Below are 23,189 nucleotides of genomic sequence, written 5' to 3' on the forward strand. Positions count from 1 at the left end.
GAATATTTTGACGAAGATTATCTATAGGAGTCAGAGGTTGTGACAGAAGACTTTCTCACAACACCAAGGGATTATGAAGAATTAATAAATATTCCTGTAACTACCATATATTCCACAAAGTTAAAAATTTCTTTAAAAGATTTGCCATCTCTTTGCTAATGAACAAAGATAGTAGAGGAACACAATTTTTTTGTTTGTTTTAAATATTGCTTGCAATATGTAACAAACAGTATGCTTGCGTCATTAAAGATTTACACCACACACGCAAACATGTATGTATACATACACACACAGCACACTAGCCCTACAGGTTGCCACTTCCACCAACAGTTACTTTACAAGATGGACTCAATGGAGAATATTTCTTCAGTCAGACAGTTGGAAAACACAATACAGCTGGATCCATATTTCAGCTACTGTTTGTACATTCATTTTAATGCTCAGGAAAATATATATTTTATTAAGTTTTGCTGCAAAACAGAAACAAAAATGAAATCCCTTTTTCTCATGTCTTAATTATTACTATTTATTTCCTTTACACTTTGATTGGAGTATTTAACACCTGCCTTTGGCATTATGGATAGAAAGCTCAGGAGTCTCTAAACACACTGTTGTGCCAAAAAAAAAAAAAAAAGGAAGAAGAGTGTCACTTAGAGGTTCGAAATATTTGTTGTAACAACATATTTTCTCCAATCAGTGTTCACTACTTTATCTCTAAGGCACACACTCTGTCTTTAGGATCTCATTACATCCACATTTGCCTCTGTCAGTCCAAGTTCTTGTTGAGCCCATAAATACTAGTTCAGAAGAGAGCACGCTGTCTTAGGACATTATCTCCCTACCACTGACAGGCATCTGGAAGAACTGACGCCATGACTGATCTCCTCTGATGTCTCCTCACGTGAAGTGCAAGCGTATGCTTTGCCATTGCCTGCCAAGGTATAAGGTACATCCTCCTACAGCATCTCCTTTCAGAGCAATGCAAGGCTGCAAATCTGACACTGCAGGGCACTAGACATGATGCAGTCACTGGAGTTGGATGCCGCTGAAAACATCTGCATATGGAAGTCTATTCGCCTGTGGTCTGAAAGTCTCTTATGCCTTCAGTAGACAGGTCAGTGTTCTTTACTTCAGGTATTTCTGATGGATCAGCAGCACATGGTGAGGGGGCTGCCTGCCCTCAAGCACCGCTCCTTGGCCTTATGACATTGTAAGTAGAGGGGACTCCCTCCACCTCCACCCAAGTCACATCAGTTATTTGCTTCCCTCTCTTTCAGGATGGCTTTGCAGGTAGCCAAACACATCAGCCTGACTAGCGCTTCTCATCTAAAATGCAAACAAAAAGGACGTAAAGGAGGGAGGTGGGAATGGGAAGGGAAGCAAGCATATCCTTAGACAAAGATCTGAATCCTCTCCCGGATAGCCTGCCGGCAGATGGGGCAGACAGTAAGGGCTGTGCTGCAGTCTGGGCAAGAGCCATGTCCACACTGGAAGACCAGTTTGATTTGGTCATCGATGCAAATAGGGCAGGTGATGCGCTCTTCCATCTGCCGGTAGCGGTTCTGCAGCTCCTCCATGAGCTTCCTCTGATCTGTGGATTCAGAGCTTGGGCTGCACTCCACCTCGGTGCTGTCTGCAGGGGTGGAGAGCAGGAAGAGAGTTAGTCACTAGTGTGCTCTGCCTCACGCAGTGTCTCTTCAGACTCTGCCCCTCAAGAGTAGCAATTAGTTCAGACTAAACTCTCTTCACTGAGCCTTATCCAGGGATTCCTCAAATGAAAAGCCTGAGATGACGCTTTTTACCGATTGGCCAGTGTTGCTTTCCTCCGTTTAGTTGCTCAGCTGGTTTGTGTGTGTGTGTGTGTGTGCGTGTGTGTGTGTGTTTGTTTGAGTTTGTTTGTTTGTTTTTAAAGGAAACAAAATGTTGTCTGAAATGTCCTGCCTTGGTGTTCTGGAATACACTGCTGCTGCCTTCAAGTAAAAACATTCAAAGCTGGTTGTGATGCTCTGCCATACTAGTCTGGGAGTCCTTACAATGCTATGAGTACTATGTTCTCTCAACCTCCTGTTCACATTTGGGATTCAAATTTCTGGCTAAGTCTTTCAGGACACACACGGTAAAACAAGAAGAAACCATTTGACATCATTTATGTTGACTTTTGCATATATGAATCTACACAACTAGAGTCATTTGGTCAGCTCTATGAAATGAAAGAACCCCAAACCCTGGACAACTGCTAGCTTAGGTAAATAGACTCCTCCTGGTTTCAGCTTAATATATCCCACTGTTCATCTTCTGCTCCTCAATCTTTGATTAGGTAGCTTTAGACTTCAATATAGATGTCCCTTTCCCCAACATTCTGCAATTAGTTGCACTTCAGTGGTGCAAGAAGTGATATCAAATCCATAAAGGTGAAGCAAGTTTGGGGACATGGAGCTTGCTAAAGGCAAACACTGAAGACATCACTGATAGGGAAGTCCTCCTGATATTTTCAGGGACCTTGATGTTCCTCCTCCAGCAGAAATCTGCATGCAAATGTCTCATCTGGAATTCTCATCATTATTTTGTTGCCAGTCTGTAGAAAAGACAAATGCTCCTGCCTACTGTCAGGTAAACTTGGGGTTTTTTTTTGCATTATGGAGTTCCAAAGAGGATTTCTGTCTTTGCCAGCTGTGTATGTCCAATGCCATGTGACAGATTCTTGGTTCCCCTATGCTTTTGTCCAGGCATCAAGTCATAAGACTATAGTCTGACTCCAACAAAGGAGTCCATGATACTAAGCCATGAGCAGCAGGACATGCAATTCATTTTCATGTGCACTTGCCCTAAGAGTGATCTCAGCTAGAAAGACATCAACTCTCACAACCGCTATGGAAAAAGCTTCAGCGGGCAACCTGCATTAATTCTAAGGCAAGTGCAAACCTGCTTCTAGCTTGCTGACATGTATAACATTGCTCATTCTGGACGCTGAGTAATGTGGACGGAAGACAACCTCTTTAAAACTGGGCTAAAGAGCTTTATCAAAACAATCCAGCTCGATGATGCCTGGATAGCTGGCTAATGCCAGCCCTGCATAGGCACTGTAATTTCAGCCAAGGGAGAAGCAAGGCTTTCACAAGATGTAATTTTTCCTTTCTCACAAATTTTCACTGTTAAATCACCGCCTGTGAAAATGGTTAGACTGACACATGGAGAACCTGATATTTGCTTTCAATACACAAAATAAGCCAGGCACAGGACAAGCTTCCTCAAATGTCCTGGTCCTGTCTAGGCAGCTTGAGCTTGGCCCATGACACCTAAGAGAATCTACCTTTTCCTCTCTAAAGGTGATCAATGCAACAGGCACACATATACATCAAAAAAACCCCAAACCAAACCAAACAAAAAAATCAACCCCCTTCATTACGCTTATTTCACTGAAAATCATCGACGCTGCTCAAACTAACACTGTGCAGGACCCTTCCCAGAGCACTTAACAGTAGTAACAGGAAACATACCTTGTTTCAGTTTTTTGGTTATTGTCACTTGACATTTGATGCACTTCTTCATTCTCCTGGAGCATTCTACCATGAATGATACAAGAAGAGATTACAATTAAGCCCACTGATGCCAGAATCAAGAGGAAGACGACAGACTCAAGAACATCAGCTTTGAACAACCTGAGACCTCCCTGGATGATTAAGAGATTGTTTCTGCACGGAAATGAGGACACTACCTTCTTTTTGAGCTATGTCCTAGTCTCTTGGTTTAGTCTTTCCTATGCCAGTAGCAAATACAACACCTTTAAGTCCTCAATGCTCTTTGCTACTGGAACTGCTGCGCTGTGGATCAAAACAGGCCTTTGTTCTGAGGGACAAGGATGCAGCTCTGGCACACAGTCCTTACCAAATTCCCTGTGGTCAGACTGTGAGTGCCTTGCAAGATAACAAACTCGCTGACATGTCTGAGCAGGCTGCCATTAAAACAATTGAAATGCAAACCAGTAACAAAAGCCGGAGAAGAGGGGAATCCTTCTCAGGAGGTTTTTGATGCGTAAAGCACTGCCAGCTAGAACTGAAACATCTGGCTTTCCTTCTGAATTATCCAGGGCATCTATAAGCACAAGCAAAGCTGCCCAGGGTCCCAATCAGCAGGTAGTCAGAACACTCTGTGCTTTTCATAGATAGCTTTGGACATCTTATCTAAGATGGTGATGCTGAAATCATGCTGGGGTTGTTTCAGGACACAAACAGCACAATAGCTTCGTGTCTAAACAGAGCTCGACTTATGAGAGTCCAGCTAGGGAAGCTATGTGGTGGAACAGGAAAGAAAAATTAAAAAAAAAAAAAAAAAAAGAAAAAACAACAGAATGGACTTACCTTCACACACAATACTGTGCTGGCATGGGAAGAAATGGATGAGCAAGGCCAGCTCTGAGCAGACCAGGCACTCTGTGGGGACTGCCACACTCGAGACACTAAGGTTGGTCATTGTGTTGGGGGTGGTGTGCACACGGCGAAGGCTACAGGTGATGGCTGAGCTGTCTGAAGAAACCTGCTGTTCCCTGCAACCATGAACATGTAATAAAATTTGAGCCACATACTCCAGGTCCTCCTTCAGCAACCAGATAACATTGTATTGATCCCTAGCAAACACTCCACATGGAGACAGAGCAGCAGATGCTCAGGTAGCATAAACTTGTGAACCTTCACTACCCTAGTGGGACCAACTCAGCCTCTAGTAGCCAGGATTCTGACTGGACCTATCTAAAAAGAAAGGAAAAGAGCAGCGATGACTAACACAAGCTGAAACTGCTCTTTTGGAGGGCAACAGTAAGGTACTGACAGTACAATCATCTGCTGGGAGGAGTCAGCTTTTAGGAGCTATTTAAGAAGTGCAGCCCTAAGGATCCTCCATATCTGCAATGTTCCTGAAAAGTGCCTGGGGTGGTTTTCTGTGAGTTTGCCTCTTATATAACATAGGCTCAGATTCAGACTTCTGTCCTGGCATTATGAGCCCCAAATCCAAAGGCCTCAGCATCCAATCCACCCATTACTTTTCCTGCCAGCCAGGCATTTGCTAGCTAGACCTACCTAAACTGCCAGAATGATTAATGATTGAACAGAAGGGACAAGGATGGTCATTTACTAGCAAACGTCTTCAGTACTGCCAAGAAATACCTGGCCCACTAGGAGTATTGCGAAGGGGTGCTTTCTGATCTTTTGGTACAAAGTCAGTAAGTTTCTGGGAGGAAACTGCTATCAAGCATCCTACCAAAGGGGCAACAGCTTCATTATAAATGCATATGAACCCCAGATACTCTTCCTCTTCTAGACCTATTAATTTCAGTCAGAATAATCAAGCAGCTTAAGAAGGTACAGCTAACTATCCTGTCCTGATGGCTCCTGTGTGCGATGCTGGGACACACCATGGTGTACTTAGGCCTATGATCCAGCATGCAGCACTCAGTCTGCAGTGGCTGCCTTAACTCTGCAGACACACACCCAAATCCTCCAGTCAAACCTCAACACAGAAGGTGAAACTAGTACACCGTTATGAGAAATGTCAGTCTGCAAGAACTGGCATTCTTTAAGCAAAAAAACTTAATCCAACATATACGCCACTGACAAAATTCCTATGGAAGATGTTTAAAGGGACACATTTCACCTGGTTTTTACAGTGGACCAGAAGCATGGCCAATTACTGTGGCTGCTGCATGGTTCCTCCCCCAGCAGTAACATGACTGTGGGTCTGTGTCCTCAGATCAAACAGAACTCTGCTTTCATGTTTACAAAGTCAAAATCCAAACAAATGTTTCTCAGAACCTGAGATAAAGCCATCTTTGACTTGCTACTCTCCCTTTGGCATTTTCTCAGCTGTTTCTCTTATCAGTTAAAAAACAAGCATTTATCTAGCTCTGGAATAAATTCTGCAGATTCTGGTGCCCACTCTTTTGTTGCACTTCCTCTCTGTTTAGACTTTAAATATCTGTCACTGCAGAATCCAATGAAAGTAAAACAGAACCCAGAATTACTCTGCAAGGGAGAAGTTGCTCTTGGCTTCAGTGGCCAGTCTTCTCAGACTGCCTCAGGGCTCTCCGTAAGTCAAGAGGCCGAGTTTGCACCAAGCAGTATTAATCTGCTTTTCCCAATTCTTTCAAATGGCAGTATGCACCCTTAAATAACCCCTCCAGAAACACAAGGTCAGCAACCAGCTCCAGATGAAACAGGAGGTGCTGAGACTGACATCCAAAGTGTTTCAAAGATGCTTCATCCCTCCTGGAACAACAGCTGCATGCAATGACACCACAGGTTTACCTGAATTTCTGTGAGAAGTCTTTGACGATCTGAATAATCCTTCCATCTGTAATGAGGTCTAAAGGAGACTTTCCTCGATGGTTCGCATAATTAATATCTGCTCCTTCTTGTGCTAAGTAACATGCAATTGCAGTTCCAACATTCAGCTCTACATTTCCAAGAAAGCCAGAAGCCTGCAGCTAAAAGATGTTGAAAAACACTCTCTGTTAATCGAAAAAGTTTCTGTTACATGGCTTTGATCTGTATCAAATTCTAAACAAAGTCTTAATCCTTGTACTTTCAATTTGAAAGTGCAATTTAGCATTCTTTTTTGAAAACACAAAAAGATCCTTCAGTGTGTAAATAGCAGATTCAAATCTTGCATTCCAGGAACAAGAGTGCACAAGACTGGCCCTAACTGGTGCTAAACATTACTAATCAGTAATAGGCATTCACTTCTTCAGGTAATGAAAAGGAAGTACACTGAAGACACCACAGTACATACCAATTGATGAACAGCTGGTATATGGAGCCCTAAGTGACAGCTGTTTAAAAAGCCAAGTTTTTGTGTACATTATCCAAACTAATTTGAAGTCAACAAACATTTTCCACTGACTTAAAAGACCAGGGCATGTAGATCAGGGCAAGTAAAATTAAACATGAAGGAGTCTACAGCATCTAGATATAATGTTACTGCAAATAGTATTGGGAATGACATGCACAGATCCCTCAAGTTGCTTTAAGACTTTCTGCATTCAGGACTAGCTATTGGCTGTCCCTAGCACAAGCTAAGACCCAACAGCTAGCAAAGTTGTTATGCAGACTTTCAGTGAGATGATAAAACCCACCCTTGCTGCTGACCCCTCTGCTCGAATCTGCAGGCAGAGAAATTCAGAAGAAAGAAGCGATTGCTGAGCTGGTGTGGGGTGTGTCTGTGGAATGTCAGTGGCTGAACAAGCCTGAGGACCTGAGGCTGGAGCATCTTTGGCCATGCACTTGAGCCATCAACTCATACTATCAACACTGGTAGCTTGGTAACAAGCAGAATGGAAGGGCAGCAATGCACTAGGCTTTTTCAAGCACCAACAGGTAGAAAGGAGGAATGGGTGGTTTGGCACACAGCACGCAGCCCCCTTCAGAATGTTGGTTTAATTTATTCTGATCATTTCAAATTACAATACAAAAATTTATGTCAGATTTTCCAGTGCACTAAATTATCCCTACAATGGGATCATTCTCACTCCATCCATAAAGTATAACCAATGTTTGCACTCTTGATTTGCACTGCAAATCTGGTGTGTGCACGTTGGTATTTATATGAATGGCAGAACACTTTGAAGGGCTAATTTAAAATCTTTGCCAAAAAGCCAGACTAAGCTTCCAGTCCTTGGCGTATTATGCACTGATTTCTAGATCTAAGGCCCTTCCTGAAAGGCCTTACATATCCATGAATACAGAGCAACATAGTGACATCCAGTTCAGGCTTTGTAACAGCGTAGCCTTTATCCTTCAGCCTGATATGTCTCACCTCTCACATTTTGCTCTACGTCTGCAGATAACTGGGGTGTTTGTGGTTAGCTATCCTCATATTTTCCATGCCATCAGACAGAAATGAATTGCTGTGGTTCTGGGGCATGAAACTAACCCAAGGCTCTTGGCTCTGCAACCGGATTCATGACCTTTCCCATGTCAAGAAAGAAGCGCACAATGCTAATAAAAATGTCGGGGGAGACAGTATGAATTGTTGTCTGACTATGTGAAGTTTCATGCTATAATTTCAAGCATACCCTTAGAGGCCTCAGAGGATCTGTTCTTGCTTTCCTGCAAGCAAGAAGGTTTGTTTCCACGCTCCCCATCTGGACGGGCTTTACACAGTTTCCCTGCCTTCCTTTGCTCCCTTAGATCCCACTATCTGCTGCCATTCTAACACCAAGTATTTTCCTGCCCTTGGTGCTGGAATTTCTCCTGCTCCCAGCTCACCTTGGAAAGGAGGGACAACCCCATCTCCCCTTCACGCTTCTCCATCATGACAGACATTAGCTGCTGCCGTTCCAAGGCAATGTGCATGGCTGTGTCCCCGTCCTCGTCTTCAGCATTGACATCACTGCCTTCGCTGACCAGCAGTTGCACCATCCCTACGTGTCCCTGGATGACAGCCAGGTGCAGCGGTGTCTGGTTACGGTTGTTCTTGAGGTTGACATCACAGCGACCCTTGAATGGAAGAATTGCATCAGAGTGAGTTGTTGCTGCTGAGTTTGGCTGAAGAAGAGTGCTGCAGCTGTGGTGCTTGTTGAGGCCCCTAGTCTTAAGTCAGTCCGTCTTCGTCAGGACAGCAGTATAGAGATCTCCAGGAGAGCTACGTGATCCAGCTCTCTATCTTAGCCATATGACCCACACACCTCAAATATCAACAAAGGAAGGATCAGAAGCCAAGTGCCCAACCGACACACAGCTAACATTTTCCTGGTGATGACTTGGATAGGACAACTCATCACTTCCCAGACACAAACAAATCCTGGAACTACTCCAAGCAAACAGTCGTGGACTAGCTCCTCTAAAGCAATACTGATTCCCTGCTGCCTGTTGTGCTTTGATTTCCCCTCGTCAAAAGCAACAAGGAGAAAACCTGTTCAAATCTGAATCATTCTGCCTCTCTGCCAAACCTGCAGGGGAAGGCAGCAGCAAGGGTTAGAGACAGAAAGCCTTTAAAAATATGGCTATGCTAACACAGTGATTATGCCAGAAATAAAGCAATCGTAGTACTAAGTAGTTAGTGCTCACAGACATCGCTCCTCTACAGCACTCATTTGTAAATCCATTAAAGCCTTGTTGTAGTGGTTTGGATCCCCTTGTAAAGATGGAGAAACTCAGGCAACAAACCACTGAGAAGCAGAAACAAAACTCAGGAGTGCTGGCATGCAGTTGTCACCTTCATTGCCACTATCATCTGAAAGCAGAGATAGAGACTAGCTTTGACTCCACAAAAATCAACAGCAAAATGCCCGTTAGATTGCCATCCTTCAGTTTGTCATTTTCATTGCTAAAGAATGCTGCTCACCAGCGGCAGGTCTAGCACTTACTTAAGACTAAAGAAAGATAAATAACCTGGAGTAAACATGTCAAAATATTTTGTTCCGCATTCAAATGAAATGCACGCCTTCAGATATTCTTTCATGAAAATGAAGAGTGAGAAACCCACCATAGAACAACCAGTAGCTGGGGAGCTTCAGCGTACACCTGGAGTGAGGGAAACGAGCTCTGACCTGTACCTATGAGGTAGGGAAGGTTCTGAATACAGACCTACACACTCCTTAATGAGCAGGTTACCAGCTATTCTGAAGTCTTTTCCCTTCATATCCATCCCTTCACTGAACATTTCCCAGCAAGCTCCAGTTCCAACCCACTTTGTTCTAGCCTGCAAGATACCCTTCTCCTCTACTGCCAGTGCCAAAGGAAAATACCCCCAGGAATGCCAACCCCTATTCTTCAAAATCTGGCAAACAATGCCAACTCTTCAAAGAGACAGAGACATTCTTGTGAGTCCTAGCATTAACTCAATAGTGCTTAGGAAATGTGGGGGGTTGGGAGTGGGACAGATGGGAGTTTTTGGTGGTGGTGGTGTTTTGTTTCTTACCTCTTTGATGAGAATTTCTGCCACTTCTTTGTGATTATTGAGAGCAGCAAGGTGCAGGGCAGTGAAGCCATCTTCCTTTTTTGAGTCAACCAGCTGCCGAGCTCTTGCTAGAATCTTTTTTATGGCTCTAGTGTTGGAGGTTAACAGACATGGAAGAGTTACTTTATCAGGAAGAAAAACAATGCAGAAGAGACAAGCCTGCCTCTTCTGCTCACTAACTATGAATGTTCATGTTTTAATAGGCAGCACCATGAGCTGGCACCTGTGATGCAGAGCATTCCCTCTATCTCACAGATTGAATTATAAGAATAAAACAAAAGCCCTCAGTTATCATTTAATAAAGTAGGGTAAACTCACACTGCTATGAAAATAATGAGCAGATTTATCCTTGGAAGAATTCCAGAGGCTCTCAGTTAGACACAGCCTTTTCAAGTACTGTTTACTACAGACCTCCTCCTGTCCTTCCATGTGTGAACCCAAACATCTAAGGAGACTATCCAGAAGCAGACAGATTTCCTAGCCAAGCTAGGGAGGTATGAAAAAGATGGGATGAGGAAAGCAGGCAGCAGTTTCCTGTGAATGCATGAAGGAGGGCAGGAGGGCAACTGCTATACCTAGCCATATCTAAACCCAAGAAATGGAAAACCAACCATTTCCTTCCTAGCTGTCTAGAACTACATCTGCTACCTTCCTACTGTTAAGACAGCAAGCACAAGTTAACATCTGTAAAAGCAGTAAAAATGAAAAAAGGTCACTTACAGCTTGTTGCCTTTTAGAGCAGAATAGTGGAGTAGGTTGAAGCCTTGACAATTCTGGACAGTGAAGTCTATGTTGGGTACTTCAGTGAGAATCTCAATAACGACTTTGTAATCTGCAGTGATAGCATAATGCAGGGGGGTGTCTCCCTGGGAATCCTATACAAAGATACCAAAGCAGAATACAGGTTACCTACCTCAGAGTGTCAAATGAAACAACTCACCCTCAGGGACAGTTCAAGACAAGAAGATATATATATAGTGTCACAAGGTCACATCAACTCCAGGCCAAACATCCAAACATCACTGGCATCCATAGCAGTTTCATAGCCTTTGTGACATCATTTCCCCAGGGCTTGAAACCAGTTGCTGAGGATACAGGTGCTAACGTTCCTAACTAGCTTTGAGAGACTGCTCCAGCACAGTCCAGTCCCACCATCATACAAGCACACCCTAAAAGTGGGCTGGGTCCAATTCACCATCACTGCCCTTCAAGTTCCTAAATGTGAGTCTTAAAAATCTCACCACTCCTTATCGCTGGGAACAGGAGTGTTTCAACAACACACATTAGCAGCAGGTCAGCTCTTACTGGAAGCCCAAGTCCAGCACAGCAGAGAGAGTACTACTGGATTGAGCTGAGCAGACTCACGATGATGAATGGGCAGACCCAAACATGGAATTTCAGAGTACTGAAGTTAGAGGAATACTTCCTCTGTGCAATGCACAGTAGTGCATTTTAAGAGAATGACCTTCAAATTCTATGAAGCAACAAATGATGTAAGACATAAAGAAGCATCTCCCTGCCTCAAAAAAAAAAAAAAAACAACAAAAAAAAACCCACCACAAAAAACCAAAAACCCCAAACACCCCCACCCCCAAATCCCACAAAACCCAAAGCTTACTGGGAGGTTGACATCACAGTTGAGCTCACAGAGGGTCCGCACCACCTCTGTGAATCCTTGACTGACAGCAACATACAACGCTGTGCACTTTGCGTTGTTTAACAGGTCTGCACTGGCTCCTTTACCAATGAGCACACGGGCAACCTCAGCTTGGTTTCTGATTTAAAAGCAAGGAGTAAGACAGATTAGATTCAATCCTGTGCAGACAGTTAATTCTTCCTCCTTGCAAGGCAACAGAACTTCTCGGGTTTTGGATCCTCTTGACCTCATCCCACCTCCTCTTAGTATTAAAAAAACCACCAAAAACACAACCAACAAAACCACACAACAAAACCTTCCTAATTTGTACTCTAGAATCTGCTCTCTCTTTGCTTTAAATCAACAGGAATCTCCTGCTCTTAATGATGAATTCTTCCTTGGTAACTGACAACACAGTTCAACTTTTTATCTTGCTCTGGAAAACACATGCACTTACAGAAACTAACCAAACAAACTAATCCCAACCAACCAAACCACCCCCCCAATCCCCCTGAAAAAAACTTAATCACCAAAACCTCCTCATCACTTGTTCTGATTTCCCCCAAAATTTCTAGCATGGCAACTGACCTAGCTGTGGAGGTTGAATTAGTGCACTAAGAAATGCACCTGTGGCCCTGAAGCTCAAAGGCCAATTTCTAACACAAGATAAAATCAGAGAACAGCCTCCATCAGCCACACGCCCGTCACACAGACTGCCCATTTATACCTAAGAAATGTCCTTCTGCAGCCCTCTAGGTCTTGCATCAGAGATAGCAAGAAGAAAGATATCCTACCCAAAAGCTGCGTAGTGCAGCGCTGTATCCCCCTCTTCATCCCTTAGGTTGACAGAGGCATGTGCCTGCAGCAAAATCTTCACAACATCCAGATGTCCCTGATAAGAGGCAATCTGCAGGGCAGTTCTACCCTGGTTCTTTGCGTCGACCTACAGGAAGGGCAGAGACACAGCAAACAGCTTGGTTAGGAAAGACTTTGCCTTGTGTTCAGGCCTTAGCTCTGTTCCAGAGCAGGCCCAGCAGGATGGAAGCGACTAGCTGCAGAACAGTTGCAGGCTCAGAAATGCTAAGCAGAATCCGTGCCCCGTTGGCTCCGCTTTACGTACATCAACTACAAGGCTGACCTTGTCCCAGAATATTTGTAAAGGGGAAGGGTACAGCACATTTAGTCAAGAAGGGAGAAGCAAGTGAACAGAGCTGAAAGCCAGGGCTCTAATTGCAGCTCTGATGCCAAATCCCTCTAAGCCTGCAAGCAGAATACTTCTTGACATCTCTGCCAACAATTCCTTTCCCAATAGGAAAATGTGTGAGGAGATCAAATTAGCTTTGCATAAGGCTTTGAAGATGCCAAGTCTCCATTGTTCTGTGTTAATCCAGCTACTTTACTGGGCACAATTGCTGGAGGGTATATCACAGTGTTGAAATGCTGCAATGAGATTTTTTAAGAATTAAAGGGACTGAAGAACAAAGAGAGGCTGTATGAAAGTATCCTGGTTCAGCTGGGATAGTTAATTTTCTTCTTAGCAGCTGGTACAGTGCTGTGTTCTGGATTTAGTGTAAGAATAATGTTGATAACACTCTGACGTTCTAATTGTTGCTAAGTAGCGCTTATCCTAAGTTAAGGCTTTTTCAGTTTCCCATGCTCTGCCAGCAAGCAGGTGTGCAAGAAGCTGGGAGGGGACACAGCCAGGACAGCTGACCCGAACTAGCCAAAGGGATATTCCATACCATAGAACGTCATGCTCATTATATAAATGGGGGGGAGCTGGCTGGGAAGGGCGGATCGCTGCTCGGGCATCGGTCAGTGGGTGGTCAGCAATTGCATTGTGCATCACTGTTTTGGGGTTTTGTTCCCCCCCACCCCCTTCTTTTTGTTGTTATTATTATTTCATTATTATTATTATTATATTTCATTATTATTATTGTTAGTATTATATTCTACTTGAGTTATTAAACCATTCTTAACTGAACCCACGAGTTTTATCTTTTTTTCCCCAATTCTCCTCCCCATCCCACTGGGAGCGGGGGCCAGGGGAGTGAGGGAGTGGCTGCGTGGTGCTTAGCTGCTGGCTGGGCTTAAACCACAACAGAAAGGCAAGGAAAAAAAAAAGGAAAAGAAGCCACTGAAACCAGTGGGAGGCTCAGCAGATTGGCAAGGGGAACAAAGTTGTTTTTTTTTTTTCCCTGCAGCTGGTTCTATGCAGCAGTCAGGAGAGCAGGACAGGCAAGACTTCCCTTGATTCACTCAAAATGATGGGTGAGTCATTTAGGCAAGGAAGCGTTAGAGATCACTGTCTTATTCTTCCATTTACACAAGAAAGACAATGCTGATAAGCTGGAAAGGCCTTGGCAAGCAATTCCAACTTGCAATACTAAGTAAGCCTCAAATCCAGCCTCCTCTTGCTGTAGATAACACTCTAATAGAAATAACTAATTTATTAATATAAATATTAGAATAGAAATAGACTATAGATTAGAAATAGAAATCTAATAAAAATAACTAATAACATAATGGATTCCTGACTCTTGGCACTTTCTCATCTGGGATAAATTAGACAATTGCAGGTATTTGTCTATTCCTCCCACCTCCAGAGGCCCCATTAACTTTGTAAATAAAGAACTATAATAAATACCAGACAACTAACCACTAAATCAGCTTCACAGGGGTTCCTTCAGAATTGATCCTAGTTTTCCCAGTTCACGCATCCAGCTGCTCCTGCCAGCCATGCAGACATAGCCTCAACAAAACTTATGTTTTGTTACCAATGGTTTCCGAGGACACTGCTGAAATAATTTGTTCTCTGGTTCTCCTTTTTTGACCTGTTTATAAACCCTGCACCCCTCACTGAAGGAGCTTGAACCTTCAAACAGGCAGCTTGAAAGACCGATGATTTGAGTAGATGTGATCCTAACAGCGCGGCACTCTGCAAGCACATAAATCGTTCAGCAACAAGTCAAGCCCAGTTCCCTGCTCCAGTCAGACATGAGATAAGACACTGCACAAACATGCACAGCATCAGGATCAGGGCAGCTTTTCTCCTTCCTGATTCCAACAATACAATTTTGCAAGGTCATCTAAGGACAGACACATTCAGCCAGACACAACCCATGGGTTTCTTTTCAAACAGAGGCTAGATACTCAGCCATCTTGCTGCTGTTTTCATATAGATAAATACCTTTCCCCCTAATTCTACAGGTGCAGTGTCCATACAGGAAATCTGGGAAAAGCCAGCTATGGAAATGTGCTGTAAGGACTTAACTCTAGTTCAGATTTAATGCCACAAACTGGAGCCATAAAATATGCACATTTAACATACAAATTTAATCCTAAATTGCAGCAAAATAATTTTCCAGCTGTTACAAGCTAATACTACGTCTGAAAAATCTATTACTTTTCTCCCATCCTTTTCCCCACTTGACTGCAAAATTTTATGACAGTGTTTTAAAGAAGAGCAACAAAAAGTAACCATTCAGGATGTCTTCAAAACTTGCCTTGTCTGGGTACTTCTGAAGGAGCTCCCGAACTTTAGCTGCATTGTTGAGTGCTGCACAAATGACCAGGCAGCCTGCATGCTCTGACTCTGTCTTCTGCGACAGCAGTTTCTCCAATACAGTAATCAAAGTACCTGGTAGGAATGAGAAACAGCTACAGGTTAAGAGGACCAAAGAGCATATGTATACATGCGTACAGTTGGCATAGTACAGCTGTATAACCACAGCATGGGCCTGCTGTACCTCCAACACTTAGCTCACACAAACAGCTTTACAAATTTGTGGCTTACACAGAACTTTTGCTTTACAAGTCTGATGTTTTGAGAACCCAAAAGACATGAGACCATGCTACAGAAGACCAACACAGAAAAATCACTACTAAAAGGCAAATAATCTGAAGAGGCATGCACGGTTTGGGAAAGGATGCTGTAAGGAAAAAATACAGGTCCTTTCAGATGGGCCCTCTAATCACAGACTTCCGAGTGCTTGAGAGGACAGAGGTGTTACAGTTCTCCAGACAGAGCAAAGTTAAAAAGCTTGGGCTCGTATGCAAGTTCTCCCTGAAGTCTAACTTGAGCAAACCGCTTAAGACCCATCTACATAGCAAAACAAAAAAAACCAGCAGGTCTGTCCTCTCTCCTGCATGGTCCTGACATCTAAAGGAAGTAAGTATGGCGAGGCTACAAAAAATTTTATGAGCAGATGTGCAAAACAGACAAAATCCCCTCTACATATCATGTGATCCCAAACTGAATTTCAGGGTGGACTAGGCAAAATAATCATTGATTTAACAACACTTCCACACAAGGACCTGGCAATATTTCACAAGCATTGAAGAATTAGTATCCTCCTACAGGAAATGCAGCAGGATGGAACAGGAAATTGAGAGAGATCAAGGCTGAAGCAAATACTGAACCTAGGGCAGTGATACGGTTAGCATTCCTGAGTCCTAAATTCTCTGTTTTTCTGTTAAGGCCAGCTTTGCTTCCCCAGTAAGGCACAGCTTGGTTTTCGAGCTCTGCCCGGGGAAGAACAGACAGCTGGAGTTTAACACTGTCCAAAGAACGTTGCTGTTGTTACACCAGAGCAACCATTTCACAACCCCTGACAGATCACACATCTCTGTTCTCACTATCTCACTTTTTGATTCCTTTGCATTCTCCGTTGTCATGAGGTTTGCTTCCTCATCTCTCTGATAGGCTGTCAGGCAAGCTGGGTTAAACGTCCAGGACTGCCCTCCAACTGACACGCGCAAATCTCCATCCCCGTACACTTTGATCACTTTGCCGATGTGCCCTAGGGTCTGCAATGGAAAGAAAGAAATTATTTTTAAAAGGTAAGATGCAGTATGCTTTGCAACTCAGAACCAATGCAATGCTTCTAAGAGTGGTTTCGCAGGCGGCACTCCTGCTGTGTGAAAAGAAGCACTGAACAGTGACACACTCGCAGACAGCTCCCGCTTCAAGGACACCAGAGGGTTCTCAGCAGTTTCTACATTACTGGTTTTACGTAAGAAGGGTTTCCCAGACACATTACAAATGTCTGCAGAGGAAGGTGGTGAAACAACAAAACATGGTCTGAAGAACCCTGAGAGAACTGATAAAATTGGGACTACGAAAGGTTTCCTCTGTGCATTTAATTGCTCCTGGAGGACAGCTGTATTCTGCTTTTTAGCCATACTGGTCTGATCAGACCATTTTTCTACTTGGACACTTTCCTGCCTCGTTCCAGAGAATTAGGGAGGGTGTAAGAGGACTTGTTTACTTTGGTCAGTGAAACTTCTTATCTGAGTTACTGGTAGCCAAATCCTTTGTCAGATTCCCCATTTACCCGCTTTGCTTCGGGTGCTGCAACAGGATTGTATTACCAATAGCACTAGGCAACATTTATTTTGCAAGGCCTCAGCAGTCCCAGAAAGGTCGGTGCACTCACTGACCAGCAGGAATACTGGAGTGCAATGCAAGCCCAGTCACTATTACTAATTGCTTGGGAAAACTCAGGAAGTTACTGGACTGTCCTGGAACTGGCGCGCACTCACAGGTGCCATTTCATCTGTCCACTCCCCATGACCAGGTTGGAATCGCTTCACTGTTTCCATATCATCTATCACCCGGACAACATCACCAACCCAAAAGGTGTTGAGCTACAAGAAAAAGAAAGTCATAAGCTTTTGGGGGACGAAGCCAGAAAAAAAATAGCGATCAGCCCCTCCACCCCACCCCCACCCGCAGAGAACCCAACCAAACAAGAAGCCCATTGACTCAAAAAACAAGGCATTACAAAACAAGTACGACTACCAAGAAATCTGTAATCCCTGCACTGCAAAATAAACACAGGCCAAGGGCTGGAGTATTTCTGTTTTAAGCCAGGCACACATTTAAGTAGGGAAATAATTTGGGACAGAACATTTTTCTTCTTTTCTTTCTTCTTCAAACCATTTATAATTAATACCAGTATAAAGTACATATGGAACTTTCCTTGGTCCATCTCCTCACTATACCTGACTTGGCACGGGAGATTTTAATTCACTTTAATAAGGAAGATAAATCTGTTTGTTATTTAAAACAGAAAAGGGAAACCAGAGTTTATCTGTACTGGTAATTTGCCAGATGCTCCCTCTGCTCACTGAGCTAAGAAGGGAGCACTGTCAAAACACACTTTTCAAAGCAGACTAATTCTGCACAAAACAGTCTGACACTGCATTTTCCATTGGTATTGGAGTTTTTAGCATTGTGACCTTGTTCAGGTCTTTCAGAATTTTGTAGTCTTCCAGCAGCTCCTTCTACACCTATTAGCCCTGTTTCTAATCATCCACATTTCAAGTCCTCAAACCTCTGGGGAAAGCCAGAGCTATGAGCTTTAGAAATGCAGACATAAAATCAGAAGAGCTGGATTAAAGACTCAGGTCATCCAGAAGAATCAGAAAGAAGCGAGATAAAGAAAGATGCAAAAAGGAGAATAACATGAAGACACAAGAATAAGGAAGAAAACAAAAGCAAATGGAAATGATGTGGAAGAAGGTTCATCACAGATGAAATGTAGCTGCAGAAGGATGAGCTACTGTAGGTCTACTGTTACCACTCTTATCAAAGAAGCTGAAATTAAGAAATGGAATTTACCTTAAGAACTTACAACATCTGAAATGCAAAGGTTCATAAAACTGGACAGCCTAGTAGCCCAACTCCCACTGTCTGCAACCATCTGTCTTAGCTCTGATGGCTTGCAGGAAATTCTGCCTAGAACTACTGCTTTCAGAATAGCAGTGTATTTCTTTGGCACTTGCTTGAGACACGTTGTGTCCTAACACAGCAGGCTAAATTGACACCTATTCCCTGCAGCATTTCTAGTTCTGGCCAAGCTCACCTATCAGCACCTACCTTAGTCAGAGCTCCAGGATGGAAAGTCCAGCGGGTTTCACTGTTGAACTGGACCCTCACGTCCCCTCTGTCCGTGATTCTGTGCACAGTCCCTGTCTGGCCAATGAACTTTTGACAGGGGGGAAAAAAAAAGTAGGGGAAATCCCCTAAATAAATCACATTGCTTAAAAGTGGGAAAATCAGGCATCCAAGGCATAGATGGCTACATTACCCACCATTTCCATTTCACAGACTAACAGTGCTCCCAAATCTGCTTTAAATGAGATGCAGTCATTGTTTTTCTGCAAAAGGAGGAAAAGGCTGCTTAAGAAGCTCCTCTAAAGTAGCAGCATGTTGGGGGAGGAGCGTGATAGGAATATAAAGCGTGAAAATCCTTGAAAATGCAGCACAAATTGTCCTCCTCTTTCCAAATGACAAAGGTGGGCAGAGATTGCAACATTGTTCTGCAGTATAATACCAGCAAGGCATGCTCTGAGAGAAAAAAAAGGGGGCACGGTAGAGGAGACTACAGAAAACAAAGTATAGTTGTGTAGTGCAGTGTTCTATATCTGTTGATTCTGGTAGGTCCTGAGCAGCTGATAGTTTTGAAGGAGACAAAAAGTACTGATTTCTGAGATGACAGAAAGTTAAGTTTCTCTGTTTAATATCCCTCTCTACACCTGCATTCACCAACAACAGGAATTTAGAAGCGCAGAGGTTTAACAACTGAGCAGACTATGTTAGCTACACAGCAACATTCAAAAACTATAGGTTTGGGGATGAAGGCATTAGCTGGAATAAAAAAATTCATGGCTCCACTGACAGCCTTCTTAAAGTTCATGCCAGAAGATGGTAAATCCCTGCCTGCCAGGCTAAAAAAAAAAAAAAAAAAAAAAAAAAAAAAAAAAAGAGAGAGACCAATGCTCAGTTAATAGATCTCCACATTGAAACTGGAATGACATAGTTTGTCTTGACATCTGAAAGTCTGATTTCAAAAAGACCGCTCACCTACAGGGCGGATTGGGCTAGGATACATATATAACGTATCTTTATAATTTTATAGCACTGCTTCATATACCAAGGCTTCAGACAGCTGTCTCAGAATCAGACCTGCATGTTATTCAGTTTACTGAGTCAAGTGTAGCAGGCATTTGGGTCACGTGTGGCTATACACTTCCCTCCTTCTCCAAAAAGCCACTTTTATACAAGTTACTAATACAGACTCAGAGACAGGTCTTATTATTGTAATGGTGAGTATCAAAATGTGATTTTGTCTTGCAGTAAATCTACTGCACAACAGCAGTACTGCCTTCTTCAATATGTGAAGGTAATTTAATCTATTTTGGGCAATATCTGTAGAAAGGAGAAACAAAAGCACAGACCTTTTAATTTAAATGGCAAAGTCATTCATTTAGCTGTTATCATTTTGTCTGAATGTAAGCCCACACCAAATATTCACAACCCCCTGGAGACTTACTTCCACGATGGTCCCCTGAGATGCTATACTACAGTAACAGGTGTAATTTCTAACTTTACTTCCTCTACCATCTGAGTTTTTTTAGACAACAGGTGATAACAGACTGATAGCTCTTCAAACTAAAGACAAGACAACAGGCTAAGCTCCAAGAACATCATATGGGCCGAGAAATTTTAGCCCTGGCCAGGAATAGAGCCCACTGTTAACAAAACACATAACTTTCATTAGTAGTAATGCACAGTACAAAAGCCGCCAAACAGGGAATGGATCCAGAACTCCAAGGAAAAGATCCACAGCTCATTTAAAAACAAACCAGTCATTAGTTTTTTGCACTGGCTTCCAAGACTTTTGAGCAACTCTTTTGACCCATTGTAGACTCTTAGAAATTATGCAGGCCTCCACAAGGCAATTCTCATACAACACAGATTTATCTGAGCCTAAAGATAAATCTGACTTCAGTGTCCTATCACTAAAGAATTTGTATTTGTGATTCAGTCAACACAATATAAATGTAGAAGGTAACACATTACACAAAGATGTTCTGGTAACTACCTAGCCAGTGCCTACTTGTGTAGTCTGAGATAGTGACTGATACATTACCAAGATAATAGGAGCAAGCAGAAGCATACCTCAGCCATTTTAGGATTCCAGCCACCATGGCCCTCCTGCATCTCCCGCAAGATGTCAATGTCCAGCAGGCATTTCACTTTGTCCCCATGCTGGAATGGATGCCTGTCTGTGCTTTCTTTCCTCTGCAGTTCAGCTGGTTTTCCTAAAGAGAAGAATGACACCACCCATACACATGCAGGATGCAATAATACACTTTATGTCTCATCTGGCTGTGTAATAAGGGTTGCAAATTAACATAGGCTTAATTGGGGCAGAACGGTGTAAAACCCTTTTTCTACTGTGGAGTATGCCCTACACACTCTATGGGGCAGCACTATGTAGAGAGATCAAGAGGATTTAGCTCTAACTGGATATTGATATGGGTTAAACATGAGGTAGTTCTAACAAGGCCCAATTTTATCCCTTCCCAGAAAGGGGAATGCCTTTGAATGATGCCTCTCCTGTCATGTCAGACATCAGTAGCTGTTCTTAGCAATTCAGTCACCCACAACTGTTGTTCAGCAGACACACCCACACAGTACTTAAAATAAGTTCTCTTCCATAGGCAGCCACATAGCTTGCTTTGTGGAGTGCTTTACCCTCCTAGCCCTCCTATGCAGCAAGAGGCCGTACCCCTGGAAATAAGCTCCCCATCCAACCCTTCCCTCATGCTCTGGCCAAGCTGCTCAGAGAGAGAAAAGAATGAGAAAGACCAGATGCTGTTGCTGCAAACTCAAGAACAGACCTCTCTTTTTTTCCTTCAGGGGCGCAAAAGATGGTCCCTGCACCTCATTAAAAAAAATACTACTAAATCACACCTTAGTAAAAAATACTGCAAGTCCAAAACCACAAGTAGTTCCCTTGGTTTCATCAGAGTTAAGAGGAAAGGTGGATTGCAGCAAGTTGCCAATATAGACATCACCTTTTTCCCTGACTGTTTCTAATCTCCCTGCTGGGCAAATATTTTGCAGCTCCGTTCTTAGAAATCTCCCTTTTGTCACATTCCCCTTCAACACACTTTTTGGTCCACCAAAAAAATGATATTTGCTCTCTAAAAGCACAGTGAACACCAGCTGGACCACTGCTTGCCTAAAGAATGAAAAACTTTGGATTAACAAAATTGACACTGGGTTGAATTCTCTGCTGACAGATGCAGGCATTGCCAAGGGAGTTTCATGCATTTGCAGCAGCAAGAAGTTGCCTTGGCAGAAGATCCCTCCTTGGGATACAGTTGTGGGCATCTAATGGTCTTATGCAATCTTACCACTGAAAGGCCAAACTACTTTACTAACCACTCTGAAATAAAGCAATAGGTTCACACACAGACCACTTTTTTAAAATGGTACACATTATGTGGGAACTTTATAAAACCACCTGCTGATTTTCTGTCTTCCAAGCAAAATGGCTTCAGTGTCACAAAATGGCAGCATGAATCAGAATTTCTCAACAGAAGACTTGTCTCTACGCACCTAATTTTGGGAGATGCTCTTTGTAGTAAAAGCCACCAGATGCCTCCACAGTACATTTCAGGTCCACTTTTCCTTTGTGTCCAACTCTGTAGACATTCGTGGTACCATCAGACCATGTGACGCTGGCCACACTGCGTCCGGTCTCTACATCCCAGCCACGAATATCAACCACACGTCCAGTCTTACCTTCACCACCTGATGGAAAGAGAGGGGAAAAAAAATGTCCAGCTTGCATTTTCACTGAGACCAATATACAGAAACTCACATGACACTGGGATGTTTACTGAGATATAATTTAATGACGTTTTTATCTTAGCTAAGTAAAAACCAAGGAAAAAACTTGTCAGTTCTCCAACTATTCACCACAGAGGAACAGGCACAGAGTCAAAAGTCAATAGCTGGGGCAGATGAAACTCTGACAGAGAGGCTGCTGTCAGGAAGGATTTCTGTGGGGCCCTATCATAGGCCAGCTTTACATGTTGAACAGAAGCACACAGGTTTGCTTCACTGACAGCATACTGCTGCCTGAAGCAATGCCCTCCAGTCAAGTGTTCTTCATATACATGAAAGAAGGAAATGACACACACGCACACAAAATTATTTGGCAGCTCATACAACTTCCTCACAGCTTGCATGATTCACCTTGTCCTGCCGAATGCACAAGAGATCTCAGTCACCTTTTTAATTAGGGAAATTAAACCATGAGACAACTCAGTTTGACCAACTAGGAGAGAATCTCTACATTAAACTCACTGAAAGCCAGCCAGCCATTTACTTTGAAATACAAATATGGAAAAGCTGAATTCTGTGTAGAAGCAGCCATTCCTCCTGGTGTACAGAAACACTGCCTAGCTAGGCAACGCACAGTGTCATGGCACCACACTGTGGCAAGATAAAAACACAGCAGCGTTGCAAAATCCACCCAAGATCTTTAATCTCTCCCCAACACCAGCCAGGCAGAGGCACATCAAGTAAAGTTTGTTCTGGTACTTGTCTTCACCTACCCAAGCAAGGAGGAGTACTATTGAAACAGTCCAGAACAGGAGGTTATATTTGTGAGAAGGTAAATCTGGCTGGGCACATGGGACATACTTTCATCCAAGAGGTAACAGTCTATCAACACTGAACCTAGTGACAGGCAGTCAGAATTTGCAGATTCCCTAACCTCACTCTGCTGCCAAGTCACTG

General features: G+C 43.2%; 1 protein-coding gene across 2 annotated transcripts in view; it reads right to left on the bottom strand.

Annotated features, from left to right (window-relative positions):
• Window positions 1-516: 516 nt before the first annotated feature.
• The window catches only part of MIB2 (MIB E3 ubiquitin protein ligase 2), a 42,978-nt gene continuing 20,305 nt past the window's right edge, over window positions 517-23,189 (bottom strand). The window contains exons 5-19 of one of the 2 annotated variants that reach the window (XM_050909337.1): window positions 22,002-22,196; window positions 20,553-20,695; window positions 18,468-18,575; window positions 17,129-17,233; window positions 16,231-16,393; window positions 15,091-15,224; window positions 12,379-12,527; window positions 11,567-11,723; window positions 10,669-10,823; window positions 9,910-10,036; window positions 8,256-8,486; window positions 6,297-6,475; window positions 4,359-4,543; window positions 3,498-3,563; window positions 517-1,633 (exon numbers count right to left, since the gene is read on the bottom strand). In XM_050909337.1, the coding sequence (XP_050765294.1) occupies window positions 1,392-1,633; window positions 3,498-3,563; window positions 4,359-4,543; window positions 6,297-6,475; window positions 8,256-8,486; window positions 9,910-10,036; window positions 10,669-10,823; window positions 11,567-11,723; window positions 12,379-12,527; window positions 15,091-15,224; window positions 16,231-16,393; window positions 17,129-17,233; window positions 18,468-18,575; window positions 20,553-20,695; window positions 22,002-22,196 (2,339 nt within the window). In that variant the 3' untranslated portion in view covers window positions 517-1,391. The remainder of the gene's footprint in view (window positions 1,634-3,497; window positions 3,564-4,358; window positions 4,544-6,296; window positions 6,476-8,255; window positions 8,487-9,909; window positions 10,037-10,668; window positions 10,824-11,566; window positions 11,724-12,378; window positions 12,528-15,090; window positions 15,225-16,230; window positions 16,394-17,128; window positions 17,234-18,467; window positions 18,576-20,552; window positions 20,696-22,001; window positions 22,197-23,189) is intronic. The other variant, XM_050909338.1, reaches the window with a different exon arrangement.

The sequence above is a fragment of the Gymnogyps californianus genome, chromosome 21, assembly GCF_018139145.2.
Source record: "Gymnogyps californianus isolate 813 chromosome 21, ASM1813914v2, whole genome shotgun sequence".
Taxonomy (NCBI): Eukaryota; Metazoa; Chordata; class Aves; order Accipitriformes; family Cathartidae; genus Gymnogyps; species Gymnogyps californianus.